This window comes from Schistocerca piceifrons, chromosome 5, assembly GCF_021461385.2.
Source record: "Schistocerca piceifrons isolate TAMUIC-IGC-003096 chromosome 5, iqSchPice1.1, whole genome shotgun sequence".
Taxonomy (NCBI): domain Eukaryota; kingdom Metazoa; phylum Arthropoda; class Insecta; order Orthoptera; family Acrididae; genus Schistocerca; species Schistocerca piceifrons.
Window position 1 is genome coordinate 470,726,217 of NC_060142.1, and position 27,705 is coordinate 470,753,921.

At 39.5% G+C, this 27,705-nt stretch overlaps 1 protein-coding gene across 2 annotated transcripts in view; it reads left to right on the forward strand.

Annotated features, from left to right (window-relative positions):
* Window positions 1-27,705, forward strand: part of LOC124798018 (2',5'-phosphodiesterase 12-like) — a 164,143-nt gene that overhangs the window by 95,892 nt on the left and 40,546 nt on the right. For both annotated transcript variants that reach the window (XM_047261219.1, XM_047261220.1), the window contains exons 5-6: window positions 4,445-4,600; window positions 20,949-21,069. In XM_047261219.1, coding sequence (XP_047117175.1) covers window positions 4,445-4,600; window positions 20,949-21,069 — 277 coding nt within the window. The remainder of the gene's footprint in view (window positions 1-4,444; window positions 4,601-20,948; window positions 21,070-27,705) is intronic.

Below are 27,705 nucleotides of genomic sequence, written 5' to 3' on the forward strand. Positions count from 1 at the left end.
CCAACTTGAACGTGCCCTTGCTCGAGGTATTTGTGCCTGTCCCCCCTGCCATAATCCACGACATCTCAACAATACTGCGCGATTATACATTGTTTTCGTTGTGTGTTTCTCTTCATCCAGTGCTCATGACACAACCTCCACCATTCCCCGCCACCTGGTGAAATGTGTTTCCCTACCGCCCGACATCGACCTGAACATGCTTCGTGTGTTTGCCTCGCCCAGCGGAGACGTCGTCGTTGTCGCTCCGTTCCATCCGCAAACCGCCGGCCTACCTGTCGCCACATGACCAGCATGCCCAGTACGACGCCCGGCTCCCTTCAGCGACTTCCAGGTTCGGTGGCCAAACCTTCCTTCATGACATCTACCCACACAGCTCCCCGACGACGCTGTTGAGCTGACCATGGTACGGCTCCCACAGACCACTCTTACCGACGCCATAGTTACACCCCCCCCCCCTCCCCCGACACCCCCCCCCAACCCCCCCAGCCCTCTCAAGAGTACTCAAGACATGATCCAACTGAAATGTTACATTCTTGTGCAATGTCTGTCAGTCTTCAAGTGGCATGCACAATTTTGTTGATGTTCCTGACATGAGCGTTGTCAGTGGATGCCGAAGAGCATCTTGAACGAGGGTCATCCTTAATTTCCATCCGGCCATTTTTATGCCATGTGAACCATTCATAACACTGAGTATGGCTTAAGCAGTCATCACTGTACACTTTCTGCGTCATTTGGTGTATCTCTGTTGAGGTTTTCTTGAATTCCGTGCAAAATTTAATGCAGATGCATTGGTCCTCTAACTCTGCCATCTTGAAATTCACAAACAATGTGACGTAACTTTCTACTCAATACAGCACTGAACAGTAACAGACATACAACAATGATACTTCCTGCAGTTACACACTATACACAGGTGTGTGCAGGGATGCCAACTGCATTTCGCTCCAACGCACCATTTACATGCACCGAAATTACAGATTTTGTAGAGTTTTTTGAACAGACCTTGTACTGGAGTATTTATCACACTATATAATTTCATTTTCTTTTATTTATTTGTTTTTTCCTTGCCATTGCTGTATGTAATTGTGGTCCATTTTTTGGAGCTACCATTTGAAAATGCCATTACAACCAAAACTGGACAGTAGCAGGAAATAAATAATAATTACAGTCAAAAGCTGAAAATATGATTTCACAATACAGTACCTGTATCATTCATCTTTGCAATGGTGCAAGAATCAAACTGGAGTAGTACTCCTGTATCCACCTTTGCAAAGGGATATTTGAAAATGAAGTTCACCACTTCTGCTTTAGCCTTGCTACATTCAATTTCAGTTCCTGTATCATCCATACCTATGTGAACTGTTATGTTGGTGCGACTGACAACCTGTGCATACGACCGGAATTTCTTTGTGAATGGTGGGAGGTCTGTTGATAAAAATCTGCTACAGTAGTTGTTGTCATTCAATACCTCTCTCATCTATAGCCCTATCCTTCGTATTATACCTATTCTGCATTTATGGACAAGATGGTTTTTGGAACAGGTTGTGCCTTAGAAGTTTCTTTGCAGAGATTGCATACCACAGAAGATGCCTCCCATTAGAAACTGTTCTACTAGGTACATATCTGCCCTGTGCATGGTCAACTGTTTTGAGCTGCAGTTCCTCTATGTACAGGGCTATTACAAATGATTGAAGCGATTTCATAAATTCACTGTAGTTCCATTCATTGACATATGGTCACGACACACTACGGATACGTAGAAAAACTCATAAAGTTTCGTTCAGCTGAAGCCGCACTTCAGGTTTCTGCCGCCAGAACGCTCGAGAGTGCAGTGAGACAAAATGGAGACAGGAGCCGAGAAAGCGTATGTCATGCTTGAAATGCACTCACATCAGTCAGTCATAACAGTGCAACGACACTTCAGGACGAAGTTCAACAAAGATCCACCAACTGCTAACTCCATTCGGCGATGGTATGCGCAGTTTAAAGCTTCTGGATGCCTCTGTAAGGGGAAATCAACGGGTAGGCCTGCAGTGAGCGAAGAAACGGTTGAACGCGTGCGGGCAAGTTTCACGCGTAGCCCGCGGAAGTCGACGAATAAAGCAAGCAGGGAGCTAAACGTACCACAGCCGACGGTTTGGAAAACTTTACGGAAAAGGCTAAAGCAGAAGCCTTACCATTTACAATTTCTACAAGCCCTGACACCCGATGACAAAGTCAAACGCTTTGAATTTTCGGCGCGGTTGCAATAGCTCATGGAAGAGGATGTGTTCAGTGCAAAACTTGTTTTCAGTGATGAAGCAACATTTTTTCTTAGTGGTGAAGTGAACAGACACAATGTGCGAATCTGGGCGGTAGAGAATCCTCACGCATTCGTGCAGCAAATTCGCAATTCACCAAAAGTTAACGTGTTTTGTGCAATCTCACGGTTTAAAGTTTACGGCCCCTTTTTCTTCTGCGAAAAAAACGTTACAGGACACGTGTATCTGGACATGCTGGAAAATTGGCTCATGCCACAACTGGAGACTGACAGCGCCGACTTCATCTTTCAACAGGATGGTGCTCCACCGCACTTCCATCATGATGTTCGGCATTTCTTAAACAGGAGATTGGAAAACCGATGGATCGGTCGTGGTGGAGATCATGATCAGCAATTCATGTCATGGCCTCCACGCTCTCCCGACTTAACCCCATGCGATTTCTTTCTGTGGGGTTATGTGAAAGATTCAGTGTTTAAACCTCCTCTACCAAGAAACGTGCGCGAGCTCGCATCAACGATGCTTTCGGACTCATTGATGGGGACATGCTGCGCCAAGTGTGGGAGGAACTTGATTATCGGCTTGATGTCTGCCGAATCACTAAAGGGGCACATATCGAACATTTGTGAATGCCTAAAAAAACTTTTTGAGTTTTTGTATGTGTGTGCAAAGCATTGTGAAAATATCTCAAATAATAAAGTTATTGTAGAGCTGTGAAATCGCTTCAATCATTTGTAATAACCCTGTACTTGTGCCCGGATCTAAAGGTTTAGATTTTTTCCATGACACTACTACCTCTTAGTCTTCTTTATTGAACATGTTTATCTTTCTGTTTGTTTTAGCTGCCATTCCTATTTTGATAACAATTTTCAGTCTCTCATAGTCACTAATGTCAGTTTCACTGCCGACATTCAGAGACTTCAGATCTGTTCTTGTCATTAAAAATATATGTTAATGAGTAGGCTTCTAAACATCTGTTCTGAGTAGTTTTCAGTGAACGCATTTAATATTGCCTGTGAAGGTTTTCTTGATGTGTCAATGCAATAAAATTTTCATAGGTTTCTTGCCACATAAGATTGTAGTGCAAGTGTGATATTTCAGGAAGGCTACTCTCTCTTTCCATTTTCTGGTAAAGTGTCTGTCTATCCCAACCCGTCTCCTACTGTAGGTATTGGTGGTGGGCGTTATGAGATTTACGTGGCTACTGCCAATGATTATTTATTAAAGAGAGAGACTGTCATACACTGGCACTTCGCCAGGAGATGGAAAGAGTGACCTCCATTGCTTTTTATGGGTACTTCAAGCTTAGGAATTTTGTTATGAATGCTTCAGTGGTTTATCACTAGAATTTGAATAGTCTTACCTGTGAGGGGCATTTCTTTGAGTATCATACAGCTATCTTTGTCTTGACTGGATGGAGAGTAGCTTAATATGTCTGTTCATAGATTTCTTTTTATGTCTGTCATTGATGTATTAGGCTAATAGTGTAAAAAATCATACACCTAGTTTCTTTTAAAGATATTGCAACGGTGTTCCTTTCTAACACATTCCATTTGCTGTGTATAGTTCTATACACCACCACCATCACCACCCCCACCACCATCACTACCATCACCACTTTACAGAGTAGGCTGCACAACCTGTTCCAGAAACCGTCTTGTCCATAGTCATCTGACACTTCACTATCCAGTGGGCCTGTAGCTCATGACGATTCTAGGTAGACAATCTTGCTGCCTTATTTCTAAATGGTTACACTAGCTGACTTCATACTTTTTAATTTTGGTTTCCAAATAAAAAATCTGTAGCTCTTGCCTTATTTCTGTGCTTCATATTTGATCCATCAGTGTGCAGCCTTTAACTGCCTGAATAATTTCATCTCAACTGACATAATTTTCACTCTCTTTTTTTCAAGAGTTCCCCTTGTCTCACTTTCATATAACACTACTGAAACCACCATTGTTTTAGAAAATTTCAGTTTAGTTTCCCTTGTAGTTTTATATTTCAGAGTTCTCTGAGTTGTTCTACATGTATGTTTAAATTCATGAAGTTATGAAGTGATAAATATTTTTCATTTTGATTCAAAGGATCTTAGATTGTCTATTTTTTGGTATGCTATAATTTGTTGTTTTCTGATGTGTGGTTTTAAATGAAAGGATGAAAAGATAACTTGCTTTCCTTTTTTGCAGATAGCTGTGTTGATATCTCTTGAAGAGGAGGATAATTGTGTGATAATTGCTAACACACATTTACGCTCCTGGCCGGAACCTGATTATTTTCGTGCTCTGCAAGCTTCTGTTGCTCTTGCATATCTCCAGTCTGTTGTGGGAGATATTTCAAAGAAGGTAATTATTAGAAATGTATTTTCTCCTTTAAGTACATATGCTTAAAATACTTTTAACAGAAGTGTCCATATCCAAATGAAAAAAAAAGCTTTGCTTCAGAACTGATAAACAGTCTTCCTTCTCTCAAAGCACAACCAAAAACGAGCTCTGGCATTTCCAGCTTGGTGTAAGAAAATATTGATTGCCCCAATGGATCAAGACTTTGTCCAAAATCTTTACAGTAACCACATAACCCGGGGCCCATATTTCCTCATGTTCACATTCCAACATCTTCATATTTAGTGACACACAGTGCATTTGACCTTGGTAAACTTATCGTCTACAGTTTAATTGTTGGTTTTCAAAATTGATACGGATGTCATTCATTAAGTGAAATGTAAACAGGCAGAAATCAGTGATCAGTGATGGGATCACAGCTGCTGGAGAGAAGTAAAAATTACTCCCAACTCTGGCTGAAAGACAGTCTGCAATGCAGGGATTAATTTTGATTCAACAGTGGATCAGCAGCTAAGATTTGTTCCATATTCTTAAAGTTCTACAATATTAATTTCACATGATACAGGATTCTGAATGACTTCCTATTCTTTGCTGTATCTTCTGCCCGTTTCCTGTCTTCTCCCTTTTCTACAAATTGCCAGGAAAATAATGTTCTAATTAGTTTCAGAAATCCCTGCCTTTTCCACTTTTGTTGCTGGGATTTCACCTGCTGTCATTTATATGCAGAGAACACTTGTTTTCAGACATAATGAGATTTCTTGAACAGAATTTCCTGCTCAGTGCCAACAAGCATAATTTTCGAAAACATTGATCATGTGAATCCCAACTCTCACTTTTCTCACATGACATACTGAAAGCTTTGAACCAAGGCAAGCAGGTAGATGCAGTGTTTCTTGATTTTCCGAAAAGCATTTGAATTAGTACTGCACCTAGACTTATTGTTAAAAGTATGATCATGTGGGGTATCAAGAGAAATTTGTGATTGGATTGAGGACTTTTTGGTAGGGAGGACGCAGCATGTTATCTTGGATGGAGAGTCATCATCAGATGTAGAAGTAACCTTGGGTGTGCCCTTGGGAAGTGTGTTGTGACCCTTTCTGTTCGTGTTGTATATTGATGACCTTGCAGACAATATTAACTGTAAAATCAGGCGTTTCGCAGATGATGCAGCTATCTGTAATGAAGTACTAACTGAAAGAATGTGCATAAATATTCTTTCAGGTCTTGATAAGATTTCAATGTGTTGCAGAGATTGGCAACTTGTTCTAAATGTTAAGAAATGTAAATTTTTAGTACTTCATAAAATGAAAAAACGTAATACCCTATGACTATAATATCAGTGAACCACTGTTGGAATTGGCAAACTCCTATAAATACCTGAGTGTGTTACTTTGTAGGGATATAAAATGGAATAATCACACATAGGTTCAGTTGTGGATAAACCAGGTGGTAGACTTCGGTCCATTGGTAGAATACTGGGAAAGTGCAGTCAGTCTACAAAAGAGATGCTTACAAATCACTCTTGCAAACCATCCTAGAATATTGCTCAAGTGTGTGGGACTCGTACCAGAAAGGACTAATGGAGATATTGAACATATACAGAGAAGGGCAGCACGAATGGTCACAAGTGTTTTTAATCCATAGGAAGGTGTCACAGAGATACTGATAGAACTGAAATGGCAGACTCTTAAAGACAGATGTAAACTATTTCGAGAAAGTCTACTGACAATCATTCAAGAACCAGCTTTAAATGGTTACTCTAAAATGTACTACAACACCCTATGTATCACTCACACAGGGATCGTGAGGATAAGATTAGAATAATTACTGCACACAGAGTCATTCAGATAATGATTCTTCCCGTAGTTCATATGTGAATGGAACAGGATGAGACCCTAATAACCGGTACAGTAGGAAGCACCCTCTGCCGTGCACGTAACGGTGGTTTGCAGAGTATTAATGTGGGTTCTGAAACTTCCTGGCAGATTAAAACTGTGTGCCTGACCGAGACTCGAACTCGGGACCTTTTCCTTTCGCGGGCAAGTGCTCTGCATGGTTCGCAGGAGAGCTTCTGTAAAGTTTGGAAGGTAGGAAACGAGATACTGGCAGAAGTAGAGCTGTGAGGACTGGGCGTGAGTCGTGCTTCAGTAGCTCAGATGGTAGAGCACTTGCTCGCGAAAGGCAAAGGTCCCGAGTTCGAATCTTGGTCGGGCACACAGTTTTAATCTGCCAGGAAGTTTCATATCAGCGCACACTCCACTGCAGAGTGAAAATCTCATTCTGGAAATGTGGGTTCTGTTGCAAGATGACCTTGTTCACTGGGCGTTTATCGCACAATACACACCAGAGCTCCAAAAGTGTCTTATGTAGCAGGCAGTATTTATGGTTTGTCTTGGCTCAAGAAAATCAATCAGAATGCAACCTTGTGCATTCCTGCATCCCAGAAGACAGTGTCCATAACTTTTTTGACAGGCAGCATAGTCTTTGGTTTCTTCTTTGGTGCTGAATCTAAGCAGTGCCATTTCATACTCTGGCATTTGTTTCAGTCTCATAATGATGAAACCTGCTTTCATTGCCTTCACAATACTCAGCAAAAATTCATTAACTTAATTTTGTAATATATGAAGAAGGTGTTGAGTGATGGTTTTGTTGAAGTTTGTTTTCTTCACTTAATAAGTATGGGGCCCAGTGGGCACAAACTTTTTGATAACATAAGCCTTGAATCATTTCTGGCACTGCTCTGTGTCCTACTGCAATTTCTGCAGTGATTTCTTTCACTGTGACATGCCTGTCTTCTCAAATGACCTCACATTTCTTTTCTTGTTGCATTCCATGGAGGCAGTTAGAGGTCAACTGCTACAAAACCATCTTAGACGCTCATGTTGCATTTTTTAAATGTGTCACCCATCTCCTAACACTGCTGGTGGCCGTGCAGACATCTCCATAGGCATTCTGAAGTCTGAGGTGAATTTCAGCAGCACATTTTCCCTGTTTAACAAGGCATTCAGTGAGAGCACTTTGTGAAAATGAAACATTGATCTACATCTACACCCACACACATACTCCATAAGCCACTGTACGGTGCATTGTGGAGGGAACTACATACCATTACTAGCCATTTCCTCTCCTATTCCACTCACAGATAGAGCAAGGAAAAATGACGGTCTATAAGCCTCCATATGAGCCCTAATTTCTCACATTGTATCTTCATGGTCCTTGCATGAAATGTGTGGTGCAGCAGTAGAATCGATCTGCAGTCAGCCTCAAATGCCACTTGTCTAAATATCCACAATAGTGCCCAAAAAAGAGTGTCACATTCTCTCCAGGGATTCCCATTTGACTATTGCCGTAGTAGTTACATGCTGATTGACCAAACTGAATTACTTCGATATCTTCCTTTAATCTGATCCAACAGGGATCTCAAAACACTCGAGCAGTACTCAAGGTGGGTCATACTAAAGTTCTATGCACTGTGTCTGTTATGGATGAGCTACACTTTTCCAAAATCCTCCCAATAGAATAAAGTGGAGCATTAGCCTTCCCTACTACTAACCTGGCAAGCTCATTCTGTTTCATATTGCTTCACACTGTTACACCTAGTTATTTAACTGATGTGACTGCATCGAGCAGCACACTAGTAATGATGTATTCGAACATTAGAAGATTGTTTCTACTACTCCATGTAAACTTAAAGTTTTCTACATTTAGAGGAAGCTGCCATTCATTGGACCAATTAGAAATTCCGTCTAAGTCGTCTTATATCCTCCTACAGTCACACACTAGCAACATCTTCCTGTAAACCACAGCCACATCATCAAACAGCCACAGATTGCCGCTTACCCTGTCCACCAGATCATTTATGTATATAGAAAATGACAGCCATAAATTGCTATTCACCCTGTCCGTGAAATCATTTATGTATATAGAGAATAAGAGCTGTCCTGTCACACTTCCCTGATGATACTCTGATGAACACTTGCCACTGAGAACAATGTACTAAGTTCTATTAGTTAAAAAGCCTTCAAGCCACTCACATATCGGGGAACCTAATCCGTGTGCTCAGTCCTTCAACAGCCTGCAGTGAGTCACTGTGCTGGGTGCTTTCCGGAAATCTTGGAATATGGAATCCGTCTGTTGCCCACTATTCATGATGTCAGCCATTTTGGAAAGCACTGCCTGTGGTGACATTATAGTCACTGATGACATCACAATCACAATATGGCATCGTATGGTGCAAAATCTGTAGATTATGATCCCACAGTCATTTATGTTACACTGTTGGAATTGGGATTTTAACAGTGGGTTGCCCACAACTTTCAATATTGACCTTGTATTTAACCACTTACAAGATGTTACAACTTTCAGTAATTATGTTTATGTGCCCCTTTAAAATTACAAATTTTTTCAGTGTATAACATTTTCATATTCATGGCACTATTGCTACAAAAATGGATGCTACATGTCCTCTTAAGAGCTGAGTCAGCATCATTTAATTCAGTTACATGTGTTCAGTGTCTTATTTTCAGGCTACCACAGCAGCACGCCTTGCAAACATAATCATAAAATCTGCTGTTCTGTATAAATTCCCCAACATATTAACTCAAGAAATTATTAATCTGTTAATAGTTACATGGACAGTTTTTGAATCACTTGCTAGCAGCCCTGTTTCATTAGGTGCCAATTAAACTCTTTGTTAACTTGCATACAAGATTGCGGGCCATCCGTTATTGTGTTAAGTTTGTCTATCAAACCATGTGTAACAAATGGGGTTGTTGCCATAGAAATTTGAAAGAGGGGTTGTTCTGTGTAGACTGTAAGTTATGGTTTCCTTGGGGTGAATACAGCAGCAAGGAAACGAGGGTAGAAAATGAGGCTCTTCCATGCCAGTAGAAAGGACAAAAGAACCGCTGAACAGGAGGCAAAAATTTGTGCCCTTAAGGCTGAATTAGATAACGCGAATTTGGAATTACGTAGTTTAAGGGAGGAAAAAGAGACGGGGAAGTTGGAAAAGGTAGCAAGCAAAGGGCGAAAAAGGGAAACACTTGAAAAAACTCCAGAAATTCAAATAGTAAATCAGTTTGGCTTGCTATCTGAAGTGGAGGAAGGGCCTCAACCAGATGTAGTTGAAAGTAGGTTGAAGCAAAATATTAGCTTAAAGAAAAAAGACAGCTCGAGATCAGACCAGAATAGGAAAAAAAGAATTCTGCTTATAGGCAGCAGTCATGGGAGGGGTGTGGGCCAGCAGCTTCAGGAGAAATTAGGTGCAGGGTACCAGCTCACAAGTTTTGTGAAACCAAGCGCTAACCTCAGCCAGGTGACAGAAAACTTAGGTCAGCTATGCAGGAACTTTGAGAAGGAAGATCAGGTAATTATAGTTGGCAGAGCAGGAAACAGCCTGCCTATGAATCCAAGATACAGTATTAGGAATGACCTGGATATAATAGGAGCAGAAACTGGGCACACAAATGTGGGTTTCGTGGAGGTCTTTCAGCACCATGATCAGCCCTGGGTAAACACTGCTGTAAGGCATGTTAACATGGAGCTGAACAGGATGCACCAGACACTGGCAAAATCTCACATAAGTGTTGTTCCAGTTAATGCTATTGGTAGGTGGAGATACACTGCACATGATCTGCACCTGAATAGGAAGGGGAAAAATAAGTTACCTTCTCTGTTAGCAGAAAGTGTAAGGCAGGCCACAATCACACAAGGGGTGATCCCTGTGGTTAATGGGTCCAGGCAGACAGGTTTTTTTGGTTACAGCCAAAGTCCAGACAGACAACAATCATTATAAATAGAATAAAAGAAACTTCATGTACAGTAAATACGGGCAAAGCTAAGGGCAGTATCGACTTACTTCATCAAAATATCAGGGGAATAAAAAATAAAATAGATGAGCTATTAGTGCATTTGGATGATCTCAGAAATAAAAATGAGATTGTTATGCTCTGTCTGTATGAACACCATGTAACTGTGGGGATGGATAGTGTCAGCATAAATGGGTATAATTTAGCATCTTACACATGTAGATCTAGGATGGATAAAGAAGGAGTTTCCATTTTCATAAAACAAGGGTATAAATACAAAACTGTAGAAGCAAGCAAATTTTGTGTTGATCAGCACTTTGAGGTTTGTGCATGTGAACTTCTGCTAGATAATGTAATATTGATATTAACAACAGTGTACAGGTCCTCATTAGGAGACTGGGAGGTATTCTTTAAAAAGTTTGACTCCTTATTATGCTGTATGTCAGACAAAAAGAAGTAGTTATTAATCTGTGGTGATTTCAGTGTAAACTTTCTAAGTAATTCTGATAGGAAAAGTGAACCGGAAGTGTTATTAACTACATATAACTTAGAATCAGTGGTCAATTTCCCTACACATATAGCTCAAGACAGTAGCACTCTAATAGATAATGTACTTGTACAGAAAGAGGATGTAAAACAAACACATAATTTTCCTGTGGTAAATCGTACATGATGCACAACTGATTAACTTACAAAACCTAACAGGGTGTACAGTTCAGAGACCATTAAGTAAAAGTGTGAGGTTGCTCAACCCATTATCTATGGAGCACTTCACAGAAAGTTTCAGAAATGTTAATTGGGGAGATGTATATAATGAGCCAAATGCTAACGATAAATGCAACACATTTCTTGATAAATTTATATCCCTTTTTGAGCATTGTTTCCCAAAGAAAATTACTAAATGGAACATCACACACTTTTCAAAGAAACATTGGATTACTACGGGTATTAAAGTGTCTTCAGAAAGAAAAAGAAAACTGTATGAGACAGCAAGAACTAGTAAAGATCCAGAAGTAGTTTCACACTATAAAAATTATGGTAACACACTGAGAAAAGTTGTAAGGAAATCAAGAAATATGCATGACAGAGAAGAAATTAACAACTCTGGCAATAAAATCAAATCAGTATGGAATGTTGTTAGAAGGGAGACAGGAAAAGTAACCACTGGGGCAGGTAGTATTACCATTAAAGAGAATGAGACCATCCTAAACAACAGTACCCAAGTAGCTAATGTATTTAACAACCATTTCTTAAGTGTAGGGGAAAAAATTGGTGACAATAGTTCAATGGAAAAAGCCAGGCAGTACATGGAAGAGTCAGTTTTGAAAAATTTTAGTCAGATTAAGTTTCACCTAACAACCTCTTGTGAAATAAGTAAAATTATTAAATCTTTGAAAAATAAATGTTCTGTTGGAGTAGATGACATCCCTAATAAGATATTAAAAGAATGTGGAACAATTACAGTTGATGTTCTGAGTCACATATGTAATGCATCTCTAACTCAATGTAGTTTCCCAGACAGGTTAAAATATGACATTGTCTGCTCTCTACAAAAAGGGGGACACCACAGAGGTCAATAATTATCGTATCCTTGTTTACAGCATTTTCAAAAATCTTTGAGAAAATAATGTACTCAAGAGTGGTTAGCCATCTCAACAGTAATGGGATACTTAGTAAATCACAGTTTGGATTTCAGAAATGCTGTTCCACTGAGACAGCAATATACAATTACACTGTCCACACAATAGAGTCTTTAAATAGTAAAATGTCACTGATAGGAATTTTCTGTGACTTGTCCAAAGCATTTTATTGTGTGAACCAGGACATTATGTTACAGAAATTACAATTCTGTGGTATAAATGGAATAGGATATGAGTGGTTTAAGCCATATCTACAGAACAGGATACAAAAAGTTTCTTTTATGGGTCAAGTGATTTAAATAAGTTACAAAGACAACGTCTGTATTAAGTTTTCATGAAACTCAAGTAAACCTTTATAGAAGCATACCAAATGATGCAAGAAGTCTATGGTCATGAGTACTTAAGCCGTCCTCAGTGTTATGACTGATTCAAATGGTTTAAAAATGGCCAGACGGAAGTTAAAGATCACCCTTGTTTAGGACACCCTTCGATGTCTACCAACAATGCTCATGTTAGGGATGTCAATGAAATTGTACGTGTCAATTGAAGACTGACTGTCCAAGAGATTGCAGAAGAATATAATATTTCAGTTGGATCATGTCGTGAAATCCTGACACGGCATCTTGGAATGCATCGTGTTGCCACCAAGTTCGTCCCACTGCTCAAAGTCAAGAGCAGAAAGACCTTAATCTCACTGTCTGTGAAGAGCTTTTGGATTGTGCAAATGTGAATGAGGAATGAGATGTTCCTTAAGAGAATCATAACTGGTGATGAGTGATGAGACATGCGTCTACGATTATGATGTTGAGACCAAGGTTCGATCTTTGCAATGGGTCGTGAAAGGTTGTCAGAGAGGGGGGGGGGGGGGGGGGGGGGGAAGTGTCAGGTCAGCTCAAATGTCAATGCCACACTGATAGTTTTGTTTGACTTTGAAGGATTAGTTCATCATGAGTTTGTGCCACAGGGACAGACTGTTAATCAATGGTAGTAGTGGGATGTGTTGTGACACCTGTAAGAAAATGCGAAAAGGAAACGGCCTGAAAAGCGATGAGACAATTCATGGCTCTTGGATCATGATAACACACGTGCACACACACACACACACACACACACACACATTCATCCCAGTTGGTGCGTGGCAATTGCACGAAAAATGAAATCACTGTGTTGCCTCTTCCTCCATACTCTCTGGACTTGGCCCCTGTGGACTTTCCTTTATTTCCAAAGTTGAAGACCACGTTGAAAGGATGAAGATTTGTGACCACATACGAGATAAAAGAAAATTCGCAGACGGCACTTTGTGTGATCCAGAAAGAGGCATACCAAGACTGCTTCTGAGAGTGGAAAAGACATTGGGAGCAGAGTATCAATTGAGGAGGAGAGTATTTTGAAGGAGACCACGTGCAATAAGCAAAAGGTAAGTGTAGAAAAAATTTGTGGACAAAGTTGTAGAATTTTAATGTCGGAAATCAGCAAGCTGGAGCATGAGGATCAAATGAACGCATCTCCAGGGCCACACATATGGACTAACAACACTGGAAATCATAAATAACAACAAACTATGATTTAACATCATAGTATTTTTGCTACAAAAGTTGTTTTGAAGCTGAAAAAGAAGAGAGAAACGTGACAAAGTGTAATATAGTAACACATTGTAACTACTACATAATACATTTATTATGTGTATAAAATAGGCATGTATTACAGGCCACTGAAGATGCTTCTCAAATAAAAGAAGCAAAACACATATGACGAAAAGCAAACCGCCTTTCTTTTAGTTGCATAGACAGAACACACCTCCATGAAGAATGTATTAAGTTGCAAATAACTTCTTAAGCATGGAAGGTAGACTGACTATCTGCATCTGAGTTATTTAAGCAGGCGTCCTCATCCTTTTCTAATTATTTGTGGGATTCTGGCTATTATACTTAATTTTTGTGCTTGTATATAACGTACAGTAGAAATGTTGAAGGACCCAAAATGTCCAACTTTTTCTGTTAATCGAGTAGCACAATCATTCATACATGGGTAGACTTCAGAGCTAAGACATCTGTTTGTTGGAAAGGTTATTTGAAGTTTATCAAATAACTGTGTGTGCACAATCACAGTAAATTATTCCTAAGAAATTTCAGTCAAAACTTAAGAAAGTTTGCCAAATAGTTATAACTTACAAGAGTTAGAAAAGAAAAATTGATTATAATAGACATCCAACAGTTGTACAAATCAGATTATGTAGTGAAAAGTGCAAATATTTGCAGGAAATATTTAACCACTGCTTTAAGTAGGCATTTCAAATGAGAAAAATTTTAAGATGACAATTAGCAGAAACTTAAATTTCCTCCAAAAAGATCAAATGAATGAAAGATACGAAGGTTCTATACATGCTGTTCAGGGTCACCAAACATAAGTACTCTCTAATAACATACAAAACCTGCTGAAAAATTTATAGGGAATATAAAAAAAAATCAACAAGCAAAGTAATACGCTGATGCAATAAGTGAATCCAATAGTGTTAGGGGAACAACCTGAAGTGTAGTAAATAACAAATGTGAGAAAAAACAGTATGCAGGTTCCAGTAATGTAGAAATAAGAGAACATGGGATGTTGCTGAGTAAGACAAAGTGAGACTTAAGTGGAACATTTAAGTAAGGCCTGCAGAGAAGAAATGTATGATTCAGTACCATCAGTAAAAAGGATTGGAAATGCATGTGATTTCCTGAAAATTATCTTGAAGCTCAAAATGAAATCCTGCAGTGACTGGGATAACTTGGTGTCAGGATTACTTATAGAATTCAGAAATGAATTAATAAAATCACTAACTCATTTAATAACCAGTTCAATTTTTTGCATTGTAATCAACACACAGCTTTCAATCAGTACAACACTGGTTATAGCCATTATGCAAAACTATGATATTCAGGTAGGATTATTTTTGGTGACAAGAATGTTGCTTCTGACAAATTGTAGGAAAAGAAAAATGTTTGTTTGAATTTTTATGGAAGCATAAAATGTTTGGAGGTACTGTACATATACTTGAATTGCAGCCCCAGTTTTCCGTAGCATGACTCCAAAATCTTTTAAGTATGTCAATCACACTTTTTGCTCACTTCACATTGCTGTTGGGAAGAGATTTAAAAGTATTGCTGTTGGGATGAGATTAAGATGTATGACAATAATCACTGAAGAGCAACACAGCCTGAAGAAAGGATTGCATAGACACTGCAGTTCTTAATGACTAGAGGTAGTTACTTTAATAATTAAGATAATAACAATTATTATTAGACCCTATCAGATCACCCATAACTATTAAGTTTCAATCTTTGAAGCTTCCAAGCAACTAATTATTTCTTTGTTGATTCTTTTTCTTTCTTCATCCACTTTTTTCCTGGTCTGGTAGTGACTTCATTCTCTGGCAGTACTTCCCATTTGCTAATAATTTTTTTGTCTGCATAAGTTTCTGTCAAAAATGTCTGATGGAGTTGCATGAACCTTTCCTAAATCCTTTCTGGCCTTCTGGTTCCAGGGTACAGTTTTGAATTGTTCTATTTATGTCACAATTTTTTGAGTGGGTGGTGTTGTTGGAAATACCCATAAAATTTCAGTCTTGTTTTTATTACGTCTGCCGCAAGATTTGGAAGTTTTTTAATTGTTTTTCAAGGTTGTGGTCTGTATCCATCTTCTTTTCTTATGGCACTGAGCATCTTAAAATTTTTAATTCTTCTTTTAGGATATCTTTCAGGCAACCCTTTCTGTGGAGTATAAGCAGTGCACTAGCATACAGGACTTCAGACTTGATGACTATGTTATAGTGCTCATTCTTTATGTGTATGAACAAACATCTTTTGTTATGGATTTTACTGTACTTTTTCTGAGTTTTTGCATCTTAATTTTCTGTGCCATTTTCTCTCCCCCTGTAGTTTCAAGGATTTTGCCTAGGTGCTTGAAGTATGGAATTCTCTCAATGTGACCATATTTTGTGATCTGTTTTTGTGTTGGATGCTATGAGCACATGTTCTTGGTCTTTTGGAAGGCTATTTGGAGGCCAGTAGTAGTAGTTGTTATTGTTGTTGTGTGAATTTCTCAGTGCAGTAATAATTCAAATCAGAAATTCCAAGTATCCATTTACTATTTATGTCCATGACCTGTATCTTCCATATGAAACAGACTTCAGTCAGATTTCTTGGCCCACTTTTTATTTTAAGTAACCTGTGCACCTATGCATTAGCACATTTTCCTTGGTGTATTTCATTACAAAATATTTGGAAATGGATCCAATGCACAGTAAAGGACTTTTGTAGTCAGCTTATATTCTTCTGTCAGCTTTTCTCCATTGTATTGCCTAAGTTTCTCATATTCTCATACCAGAAATAGAAGAAACCCTGCTATTGACATATCTCATCCAGTTACCATCCAATGAAGAGTATGAGAAACTAAGACACAGAAGTTCAGAATGTTCAAAATGAACTTTTTTTACCATTCCACAGTCATATTCACTCATCAAACTGAACTCAGTAGCCAGTCAAAGCGTTCAACAGCATAACCCATCCACACATGAGTTTTAATCAATAAAATGCTGTTTGTTGTTTGTTTTCTTAACCAGTGTTTTGTCTTTCAGTCTTTTCTTCATCTTGAGCATGTCTGTGGTGTTGCAGGCAGTACATATCTGTGCTTTCTTGCATTACTCAGCTTAGTAATCAATTTATGTAGATTGGATTTCTCTTCAGTTCAGTTCCTTCTGCAGTTGAGAAGTGTTGCATCTGTTTCTATAAACCTGTAGTTGTTCAGTATGTACAAAGCCTGAAACGCATATATGGGCTTGTATGCCAGTTGTTGATAAAAGAAAACTTTCTGTTTGTGTGAAATGAGTTGTTTAAAAGATAAAAAGCCTTTCAACTGTGATAAGCCTGCCTTAATCAAAAGTTTTTGTTATTGATAAAAAACATTACAGGACACCTTAAGAGCTTTACAAACAATTTTCCTAATTTGAGTAAAATTTCTCTTCTGGTACAGGCAAGCACTGCCAATGAAGTAAAGCGTTCTCAAAAGGAACAAGTTGTCAGAGCATAATTTTTTGAAAACTGAACTGTTCAAAAATACATCTCTGGACAGGCCATGGAATAACAACAATTAAGTAATAAAGTTTGTCAAATCGCATACTTCCCGCTTTGCCTATCAAGAATTCAAATTATTGCATATTTGCCATTGTGTGTGAATAAAATTCTGATTTCTCAATGGGGCATAGGCACACATCATCATAACATTGAAAAATTTTGCCCAACTCTAAAAGAACACAATCTGTTGCTAATTGCTTTGAAAGTAATTATATTTACCTTCAAACAATGGAAAATCCAGGATGGAATGTAACAATACGAGAGAAGGAAAGTTGCTACTCACCATATAGCGGAGATGCTGAGCCGCGATAGGCACAATAAAAAGATTCACATAATCATAGCTTTCAGCCATTAAGGCCTTTGTCAGCAGTAGACACACACACACACACACACACACACACACACACACACTCGCGCGCGCGCGCGCGCGAGCGCAACTTGCACACACATCTGCAGTCTCAGAGAGCAGTGTAGTTTCAGCTCTCTGGGACTGCAGATGTGTGTGCAAGTTGCGCTTGCGCGCCCGCGTGTGTGTGTGTGTGTGTGTGTGTGTGTGTGTGTGTGTGTGTGTCTACTGCTGACAAAGGCCTTAATGGGCAAAAGCTGTGATTGTGTGAATCTTTTTATTGTGCCTATCACGGCTCAGCATCTCCGCTATATTTACCTTCATTGAGTTATGTATAATGTTCAGTGTACCGATGATGTGTGCCTATGCCCCTACGGAGGAATCAGATGAAGATGAGAAGGATGCATTTTCCTCAAAACAGAAGGAGGAAATTAGCAAAGTTCAAAGGCATGATACAAAAATGATCAGTGGAGATCTGAATGCGAAAACAGGTAAAGAAGAAGTGTATAGAAACATAATAGGAAAAGACAGCTTCCATGAAGTCAGTAGTGATAATGGACTGAGACTAATGTACTTTGCCAATGGCAAGAAGTTGATAAAAAAACGCACATAGCATCCAAGAACAGATATTAAGAAGTGCACATGGTCATCAACAGATGGTTACAAGAAACCAGATATACATGTAATTATAGATAAATGGCATGCGTCAGACATTATGAAAATCGTTAGCTGTAGAGGGGCAGACAAAGACACAGATCATTACTTGGTGCGGATCAGATATAGACAGAAGATAGATATGGTGAGAAACAAAACAAGTAGGGGAAAAGTGAAACATAATATAGAATGTCACCAAATGAAAAAAAAGTGAGGAGAATACAAGAAGAAATTAGAAGAGATTATCAAGATACGAAGAGCACATGGAAGGAAGGGGACGTGGAAACTAAATGGTGGGCTACTGAAAACAGCTGTTGGTGTGGCCTCAGAAAAAGCACTGAGAAGGGCAGTGAAGTGGTTTGATGAGGATTGCTCACTTTTCTGATGAGGAATGTTCACTGGTAATCCGAGAGAAATGAAGTGAGACAAAGAATGCTGCAAAGGTAAACAGTACCAGCGGAGGAAGAGGAGAAGAGCAGATAAGTTATGTAGGATGAAGAAAAGGCAGTATGAAAGGAGGAAGGCAGTGCAGTTGGATGAAATAAGGGATAATAATGAGATACAAAAGTTCTGTGAAAGGTCTAGAGAGATGAAGAGTGGATTCCAACCAAGAACAGTCTTCTACCAGAACAAAGATGGAAACCTAATTGGAGATAAAATCAAAGCTTTGGGAAGATGGCAGGGGTATTTTGCTGAGTTACTTGATAGAAAGGGGTGAGGAAACTAGAAAGGACACAAAGGAGGAAGAAGAGGAACTGAAGTTGGAGTTGAAATTAGAATCAGAAGTGGAAGAGCAGGAAGTCAAACCACCAGACGTAGAAGAAGTGAAGAATGTAATTAAAAGCTTAAAGAATAATGAAGCAGCAGAAGAAGATGGCATAGAGGCTGAATTATTAAAATTTAGGGGAAAGAAGATGGAAACAGCTGTTAATGATTTAATAAAGGAACTATGGATAAAGGAAGAAATTCGTAAGCATTGGAGCATGGAAATAATCTGCCCATTATGTAAAAAAGATTATAAGGCAGAGTGCACCAATTACCATGGTATTACTCTTTACCAGGTGTGAAAACATACTGGGGGATTCTAAGGCTAGATTTAGGAGACATAGATCCATAATAGACCAGATTTTTTGAGACAAGTGTTAGAGAAATTCTTTGAATATGGCAAGCAACTGCATCAGTTGTACATTAATTTTAAGCAGGCGTATGAGAGCCTAGACAAGAATAAGATTCTCCACAGCGTGAAGCATTTTAAAATCCTGCTAAAGTTGGTAGATTGGCCAAAATTTCCATGAAAGCAACAATATGCAAGGTCGGGATAGAGCAAGATTTGTCAGGAGAGTTCCACGTGGGGAGGGGGCTCCAGCAGGAGACGTGATCAGTGTGGTACTCTTTAACTGAGAACGAGAGACGGCAAATGTCAACAAACCGAGGAGGAACAATATTTAACTTGGCTGTACCATGTGGTGGCATATGCTGTGATGACGAACCATTAATTGCAAGGAAAGGATGATTAAACAGCATTGGAAGGAGCAGAACAGAAGTTAGGACTCTGAAGTTAATATAAGTAAAACAAAGTATATGATAATGGGAGATCCTGGTGGGGATAGAGGAGAGACTTTAATGGAAATAAATGGGAAAGAGTACCAAAGATCTATAGTAACGTATGGATGGGAAGGCTCGGTGATGACCACAAAAGAGGATGGTTGGTTTTTGAGATGACAAAGGAAGATTTTGAGAAAGATATTTGGGGTGGTAAAAGAGGAAGGAAGCTGGAGAATAAGGACAATTGCAGAAGTACAGATGTGTTTTGGACAAATGAATATTGCAGTGAAAATCAAGCGAGGAAGATTAACCTGGGTTGGACGTGTTCACAGAATGCCAGAAATTCAAAGTTTTGAGGAAGTGTTTATAGAAAAACCCGAAGGAAGATGGAGAAGAAGAAGAAGACCCTGGAAAAGGTGGGCTGGAGATATGGAGGAGGATCCCAAAGCAATGGGAGTCAGGAACTGCAGAAGGAAAGTGATGGACAGAGAAGAATGGAGGCAGGTGACAAACAGGCTGAGGTTTTACAAGGACTGTACCACTGACCAATAACTAAGTAAGTAAGCATGAATAAAATTAAATTCTTTTACTATAAATATTTTAAAGTCTTTTATTGGGTATATCATGAAAGATGACCATTACCTTGTTGACACTTGTGTACTGAAGTCAAATTGTCAAATGGATGCACAGGTAGGTGAAAATTGCTTTTTCCTCAGCCTGATGTGAGAATAAAGCACACTACTTTCCCAAGAATGTCACCATCTCTTTCTGGCTCTTTGGAATGTGAAGAAATATGAACTAAAGCTGTTACAGGACTAATAGAATGGTGTAGTATACTTGCTGACGTCCACAGTACAGGACAGTTACTTCAAAATTCTGTAGAAGAGTCATCACAAATTTTAATAAAAAAAATAGCAACTGTTCATAGACATTCCAACCAAACAATATAAACTCTGAAGAGCTACAGGATGAGTGTGGCAGGTATGGCTGCGCATGTTAAGATGTCAACAGCACGCAGGTATGAGTGGCACCTCTAAACACTAGAAACAAAAAATTACATAACACTCAGAGACCAAGCAGGATATTTAGTACTGTAAGAGAGGCAGGCTAGCACACATTAAGACATCAACAGCCCTATAGAAAGGTATGTCACTGCATTTTAACATATCAGCAGCAGTCAAAGGATCAGTATTATTAATATAGTTATTTTTATTAATAACAGAACTGTTTTCATTCCTCTTTTGACAGATGCCAGAAAAGAAAATTGCTACAATTTTGTGTGGTGATTTCAACAGCACACCTGACAGCTGTGTGTATGAACTGATGGTTAACCAGTCTGTAGCGGAAAATCATCCTTGCTGGTCAGAAGGTAAACATCATTCATTCGTGTCATGAATACCAGTCATGGGTATCAAATATTTGGATGAATGCTGATTTGTAATTTGTGTGTGTGTGTGTGTGTGTGTGTGTGTGTGTGTACAGGATAGTGCTGTGTTTATTGTTATTGATGAAGACAGCAATGACAGTTGTTCTTTACTTCTTGATCTATGGCACCAGTAAACTCTATTTACTCAAGAACTAGGAGAGATATGCCTCCTCTCCAAGATTAAGAAATATTTTTAAAAACTTTACTACATTTCATGCCTGTCATTTCGTGCCTGCCAATATAAAATCTAACAATGGAAAATCCGTGATTGAATAACAATAACAATATGAATTAGATGATGGAAAATTTTGAATAAGGAATAGGATATATTGCTACTTACCACATAGAGGAAGTGATGAACAGCAGACAGGCACATTTAAAGTAATTTTAAAAGTAGGCTAAGCTTTGGGACACAGTCTTTCAGATGTAGGAAAAAAAACTATCGCACACATGGCCAGTGTCATTTCCAAGCAAAAACCATAAAAAAAATGTGGAAGTATTTTGAGCAATAGGAGGTATGTATGCAGATGTGTGTTTGGTCAAATTGGGTCCTACTTTGAAAATGATCATCACTAATTGAATAAATTTGGTAAGTGCACAAATTTGCTGCATTTCCCATTCCTTTTGTGTCAGGCCACCTATACTCACTGAATTGATCAATTATGGCAAGACATGTCTCAAGTTAAAGGCATAGACCAAGATCGGAAGCAGTCACGCACTTACATGGTGCAACAAATAGTACATTGATATAGTATGGAAAGTCACTGCAGAAAGTAAATAATTTAGGAATGGAGGTAACAACTCACCGAATAGATGAGGCATTGAGTCATCAACAGGCGCACCATAAAGGGTGAGAACTTCACTGCCTTTTAGACAAATCCTTGAGGCGGGAAGGGGGGGGGGGGGGTGAGAGAGAGACAGAATGCTCTACATTTACCCATCTGAATACACAATGCCAGGACTGTAGTTCTGCAGAGACTCTGTAAAGATCAGAAATGAGCTCTGTATACTTGTGTACTTACTTTATACTTGCCAGTGGGTCCTACAATGACATCTCTAAATTTGCAGTCTCCATACTCTCAGAGACTCGACTCACCCATCTCCACTGCTGCTCATTTAATTGAAAACTCATTACTTGGTCTGTTTTCGGGTATTAGTGGACTATACCAGTGTAGAAAGGAGAGCAAATACACTAGATCACTAGTATAACTGAGGACTCCAACACTGTTGCTGCATTTGCATCTAAATAAAAAAAAGATATTGACCAAATAGAGGAGGCACAATCAAAAAGACTTATAAGCTTTTCAACTAATCTCTTCTTCCAAAGAAGAAAACATATACATTCACAGAAGTGAGTGCCCCCCCCCCCCCCCCCGCCCCCATCCCCCCCCCCCCCCCCCCCCACACACACACACACACACATGAGACCCAACTGTGCTTGCATCTGATGTGTACAGCAATCCTTCGGGATGGTTGGTGGGGGTAAGTAGGAGACATGATGGGTGTGAGGAGGAGACATGGTATGGGGAGAGGTAGTTATAGTAGGTTAGGGTTGGAGGTAGATGCTGTGCTGCCTGTGGTAGTGTGCAGGGGTATGGTGCAGTCAGGATAGGGCTGTTAGGTGCAGCTTTGGGACTGATGTGCGGAGCATAGACACACATAACAGAAGAAGTACTTACACTAGCTTTCAAGCCCTTGCTCTTTTTCTAGCACAAGAACACACACAACCCCACAGACAGTATTTATGTATGTATGTAAAGGTATAGGTGTAGGCATAGGTATGAGGGTGGGTGTCCCTCTTAAGTTGTCAGTCATGTTTTCTCTGGTGTTTCAGCAGGTATTTGTAATTTCACTTTTGCGATGTAGAGCTGTAGTCAGCCCAAACAAATACTGGTCACCGTGTCTTTCATGCGAAGCCCAGCATCAGTGGAAAGTGTCGATTTGTTTCTCTTTACAAAAGAAAATATTTTTAAAGTGAAAACTCACATTGAATTTAGATAGAGCAGTCCCAAATTAGTCTAGAGTGATATTGTTTTATTAATATGTATTAATGGGAACATGAAACCATAATGAATAATCAGTACTACAGCAGTGGCTGAGTAGTGCTGCTGAGTGGCAGTAGCCGTCAACAAGAGCGAGGGTGGCATGAGAGTCACTGTTGGTGTTTTATCAAGTTTTATTGTTCCTGTTAATATGTACTGACAAAACAAATATTGCACTAAACTGACCTAGGACTAGATGGGCACATAAAATTTCACTTTAAATTTAATGTAATATTTATTTATTTTTTGTAATGGGGAAACAAACCAAAGCTTTTTGTCAATGCTGGATGTCGCATGAAAGACATAATGAGCAGTATTTGTTTGGGCTGACTCGAACTACACATAGCAAAAACAAAATTTCAGATATCTACCAAAACGCCAGACAAAATATGACTGACAACTCTTTCGAATTACATCAGGTATATGTATGTATATAAAACTTTTTTGAAAATTGCTGTAAATTTATTTTAATAATTAATCTATATCCAGAGAATGTCTAAGAATTGCATTTTCATATTACTGAGTCTATGACAACAGTACTAGAAAGCAGGACATAAGGACGAAGTCTATTCTGTAAATTGTGATTAATTACTAAAATGAATTTACAGTAGTTTTTGAAAAAGACAGTGATGTTCTGTGCCCTATTTTTGTTTAATGCAGCACAGTATGTTTTCTCATAGTGGAGGTTGAATAAACAAGAGTAGAACTATTTTGTTGGCATCAGATGAGCCTTGTTAATATTTCATCTAAACTGTGGGTTATAGCATTGAACTTCACTCTTCCTCATGTGAGCACATTCCTCTTATGATCACATTTGCAATTGTATACACTATACCACTTAATATATGTCTTATGCCTTCCACAGTCTCATAAAACACAGCTTCATTAGAGGCCATCTGATCCTGACAATCACTCATTTTTGGCTCGTCAGTGCTACTTTACAATAGGAAGTTCATGCACTCAACTTCTGTTTTAAGTCTTGACTAATCTTGCACTCCAACATGCTTTAGTTAGAGAGAACAAGTCGACAAGTAGGAAGAAACTGTAGTGCTGCTGTTTCCAGAGCCATCATACTCACATAATTGTATTAGGAATGAAGGAAGCTGCTATATCACTGACTTAAAAGTGGCTCCTTGATTTCTGGTGTGTGCAACTCTAGACTCATACTCACTCTGTTTCTGATCTCTGGTACTGTGGGGTGTGGGGCTGTATCTGGTGAAGTAGGTGAGAGGGAGAAAATAGGTGGAGAGTGGGTAGGAAGGTTGGGGAAGGGTGATTGACAGCTCAGAGGAAGGCAGCATGTGTACAAGATAGGCGTGCGGTAGGGAGAGGCACTAGGTTCATAGGACAGGAATGTTACACATTGGCATTGGAGCTGGTGAGTTTGTGCAGTGCACAATGATGATGGCAATAATGTGGGGAAGTAGACTTGAAGGGGATGACAGAGCGAGGAAAGAGAGACTGTTGAGAAGATGGAATGGGTGCAGAGGGTTAGTGAAGAGTTAGGCCTGGAGGATTTCATTAATGAAGAGTGGTTTGCAAGGATAACTCACATCTGCATAGATCAGAAAAGCTGGTGGGGAGGGGGAGGAGGGTTCGGGGAAAGGGGGGGGGGCATCGAGAAGGCATGGGTTGTGAAGCAACTATTGTTATAGAGCATGTTGTGCTCAGCAGTGTGTTGGGCCAGTAGGTGGTCATCTATGCTGTTGGTCACAATTTGGTGGTGGCCATTCATTCTGGTGGAGAGTGATTCATGGTCATGCCCACATAAAATGCTGTGCATAAATTCGAGCAGAGCTGGTATATGACATCGCTGGTTTCACAGGGGGCCCTTCCTGTAATGGAATGGGAACAGCTTGTGACAGGACTGGAGTTGGATGGGGTGGGTGGATGACTCAGGCAGGCCTTGCAACCGGGCCTTCCACTGAGATATGTTCCATCTGGTAAGGGGCAGGAAGTAGAGTGTCATAGAGATGGACCAGTATTTTTTCTCCTCATTGCAGATAAGGGTCCAAGGTTGACCAGACTATGTGGGAGCAATTTTTTTGAGTGGAAGGATGACAGCTACCAAAATGCTCATACTCTTGACAGACAGTGATCTTGATTTGGACAGATGTAGGGATGGAGCAATCAAGAGGGGTGGAGATCTTTTTTTGCACAGGTAACATGGAAAGAGGAGGATCAGAGAAAGCAAATGAAAGATATGGTGTTTTAGATGGGGAGAAATGAGGACAATGTGTGTTGGCCAAGGGCTCAGATCATGAAAATAACATCAGTGTACCTGAACCAGACAGTGGGTGGCATAGGAGGGTGCCATGTAGGTGACCTTAGCCATACCACAGATTTGCGTATACATCTTCCACTCAAAGGAGAAGTAGTTAGGTGTGAAGATGTAATTTGTATGATGTATAAGGAATCAGGTGGTAGATTTGGAGTCTGAAGGAGGTTGGTAGAGATAGATAGTGTTCGGCAGCAACAAGACAGTGGACATGGGTAATATTGGTGTACAGGTACGTGGCATCAATGGTGACAAGTACGGATCCAGGTGGTAATGGGGTGGAGATGGTCAAGTGTTGAAGAAGAACGTGGTTCATATTTTTATTAGCAATTAGTATGAGGTGTTGGTCGATGAGAATGGATATTATGGATATTCTTTCAGTAGGAGCACAGTAACCAGCTACAATGTGATGCCCAGCATTGTTAGTTTTATGGATTTTGGGAAGATTGTAGAAGGCGTGTGTGCAGTTGGTCATTGAGATGAGAAGGGAGATGGATTCAGTGGAAATTTTCGAGATGGGTCTAAGGATTTGAGTAAGCATTGGAGATTGTTGGGTTTCTAGAATGGGATCAATATGGCAGGGCTTGTTGGTGGAAGAGTCAGACAGGTGACATATGTTACTCTTTTTGTGTGTTATTTGTCCATCGAGAGCCACCCAGTATACTTTTGATATACAGGGTGTTACAAAAAGGTATGGCCAAACTTTCAGGAAACACACACAAAGAAAGAAAATATGTTATGTGGACATGTGTCCGGAAATGCTTACTTTCCATGTTAGAGCTCAGTTTATTACTTCTCTTCAAATCACATTAATCATGGAATTGAAACATACAGCAACAGAACGTACCAGCGTGACTTCAAACACTTTGTTACAGGAAATGTTCAAAATGTCCTCCGTTAGCGAGGATACATGCATCCACCCTCCGTCGCATGGAATCCCTGATGCGCTGATGCAGCCCTGGAGAATGGCATATTGTATCACAGCCGTCCACAATACGAGCACGAAGAGTCTCTACATTTGGTACCGGGATTGCGTAGACAAGAGCTTTCAAATGCCCCCATAAATGAAAGTCAAGAGGGTTGAGGTCAGGAGAGCGTGGAGGCCATGGAATTGGTCCGCCTCTACCAATCCATCGGTCACAGAATCTGTTGTTGAGAAGTGTACGAACACTTCGACTGAAATGTGCAGGAGCTCCAGCGTGCATGAACCACATGTTGTGTCGTACTTGTAAAGGCACATATTCTAGCAGCACAGGTAGAGTATCCCGTATGAAATCATGATAACTTGCTCCATTGAGCGTTGGTGGAAGAACATGGAGCCCAAACTAAAATGAGCTCTAACATGGAAATTAAGCGTTTCCAGACACATGTCCACATAACATCTTTTCTTTATTTGTGTGTGAGGAATGGTTCCTGAAAGTTTGGCCTTACCTTTTTGTAACACTCTGTAGATAGTAATAAGTGAATCATATATTAAACCATTAGATATGATTAGAATGTCTAATAATTGTATCATGACATAAATTACCAGTTGTTAATATAAAAAATGAGTAAGCATGCACCACATCACAGAGAAATGTTTGACATTATATTGAATGACTGGGAGAGTTTGGACGTACCATGAGGCTATCCACGAATGATGCTGTTTGTCACAGGAAGGCTGCACAGTTAGAGGACTGTAACAATGATTGGCGCAGGGACTGACAGTTAACCCTAAATGTAAATAAATGGCATGTTTTGCATAGGTGAAGGGGTAATTGGTGACAAATTACTGGAAACAGTAACTATCTTAAAATATTTAGGAGTAACCATTTGAAGTGACGTAAAGTGGAATGATCACATAAAACAAGTAGCAGGTAAAGAAGATGTCAGGCTGAGGTTCATTGGGAGAATAATTCGTTGGGAGAATCATAAGGAAGTGTAATTCATCCACAAAAGAAGTAGATTACAAAACACTCATTCAACCAATTCTTGGCTATTGTTCGTTAGTCATCTGGGAGCTTTATGAAGTGGGATAAATAGAAGAGAGAGAGATTATTCAGTGAAAAATGGCACATTTCATTAGGAGATCATTGATTTGGTGCAAGAGCATTACAGAGATGCTCTTCAAACTCCAGTGTCATAAGCTTCAAGAGGGAAAACTTACATGACAGGTTTATTTTTGAAAATTTGAGAGCATGTGTTCCAGGAACGGTCAAGCAACTTGTTACTTCCTCCCATTTACATCTCATGGAATGACCACAATGGGGAAAAAACAGG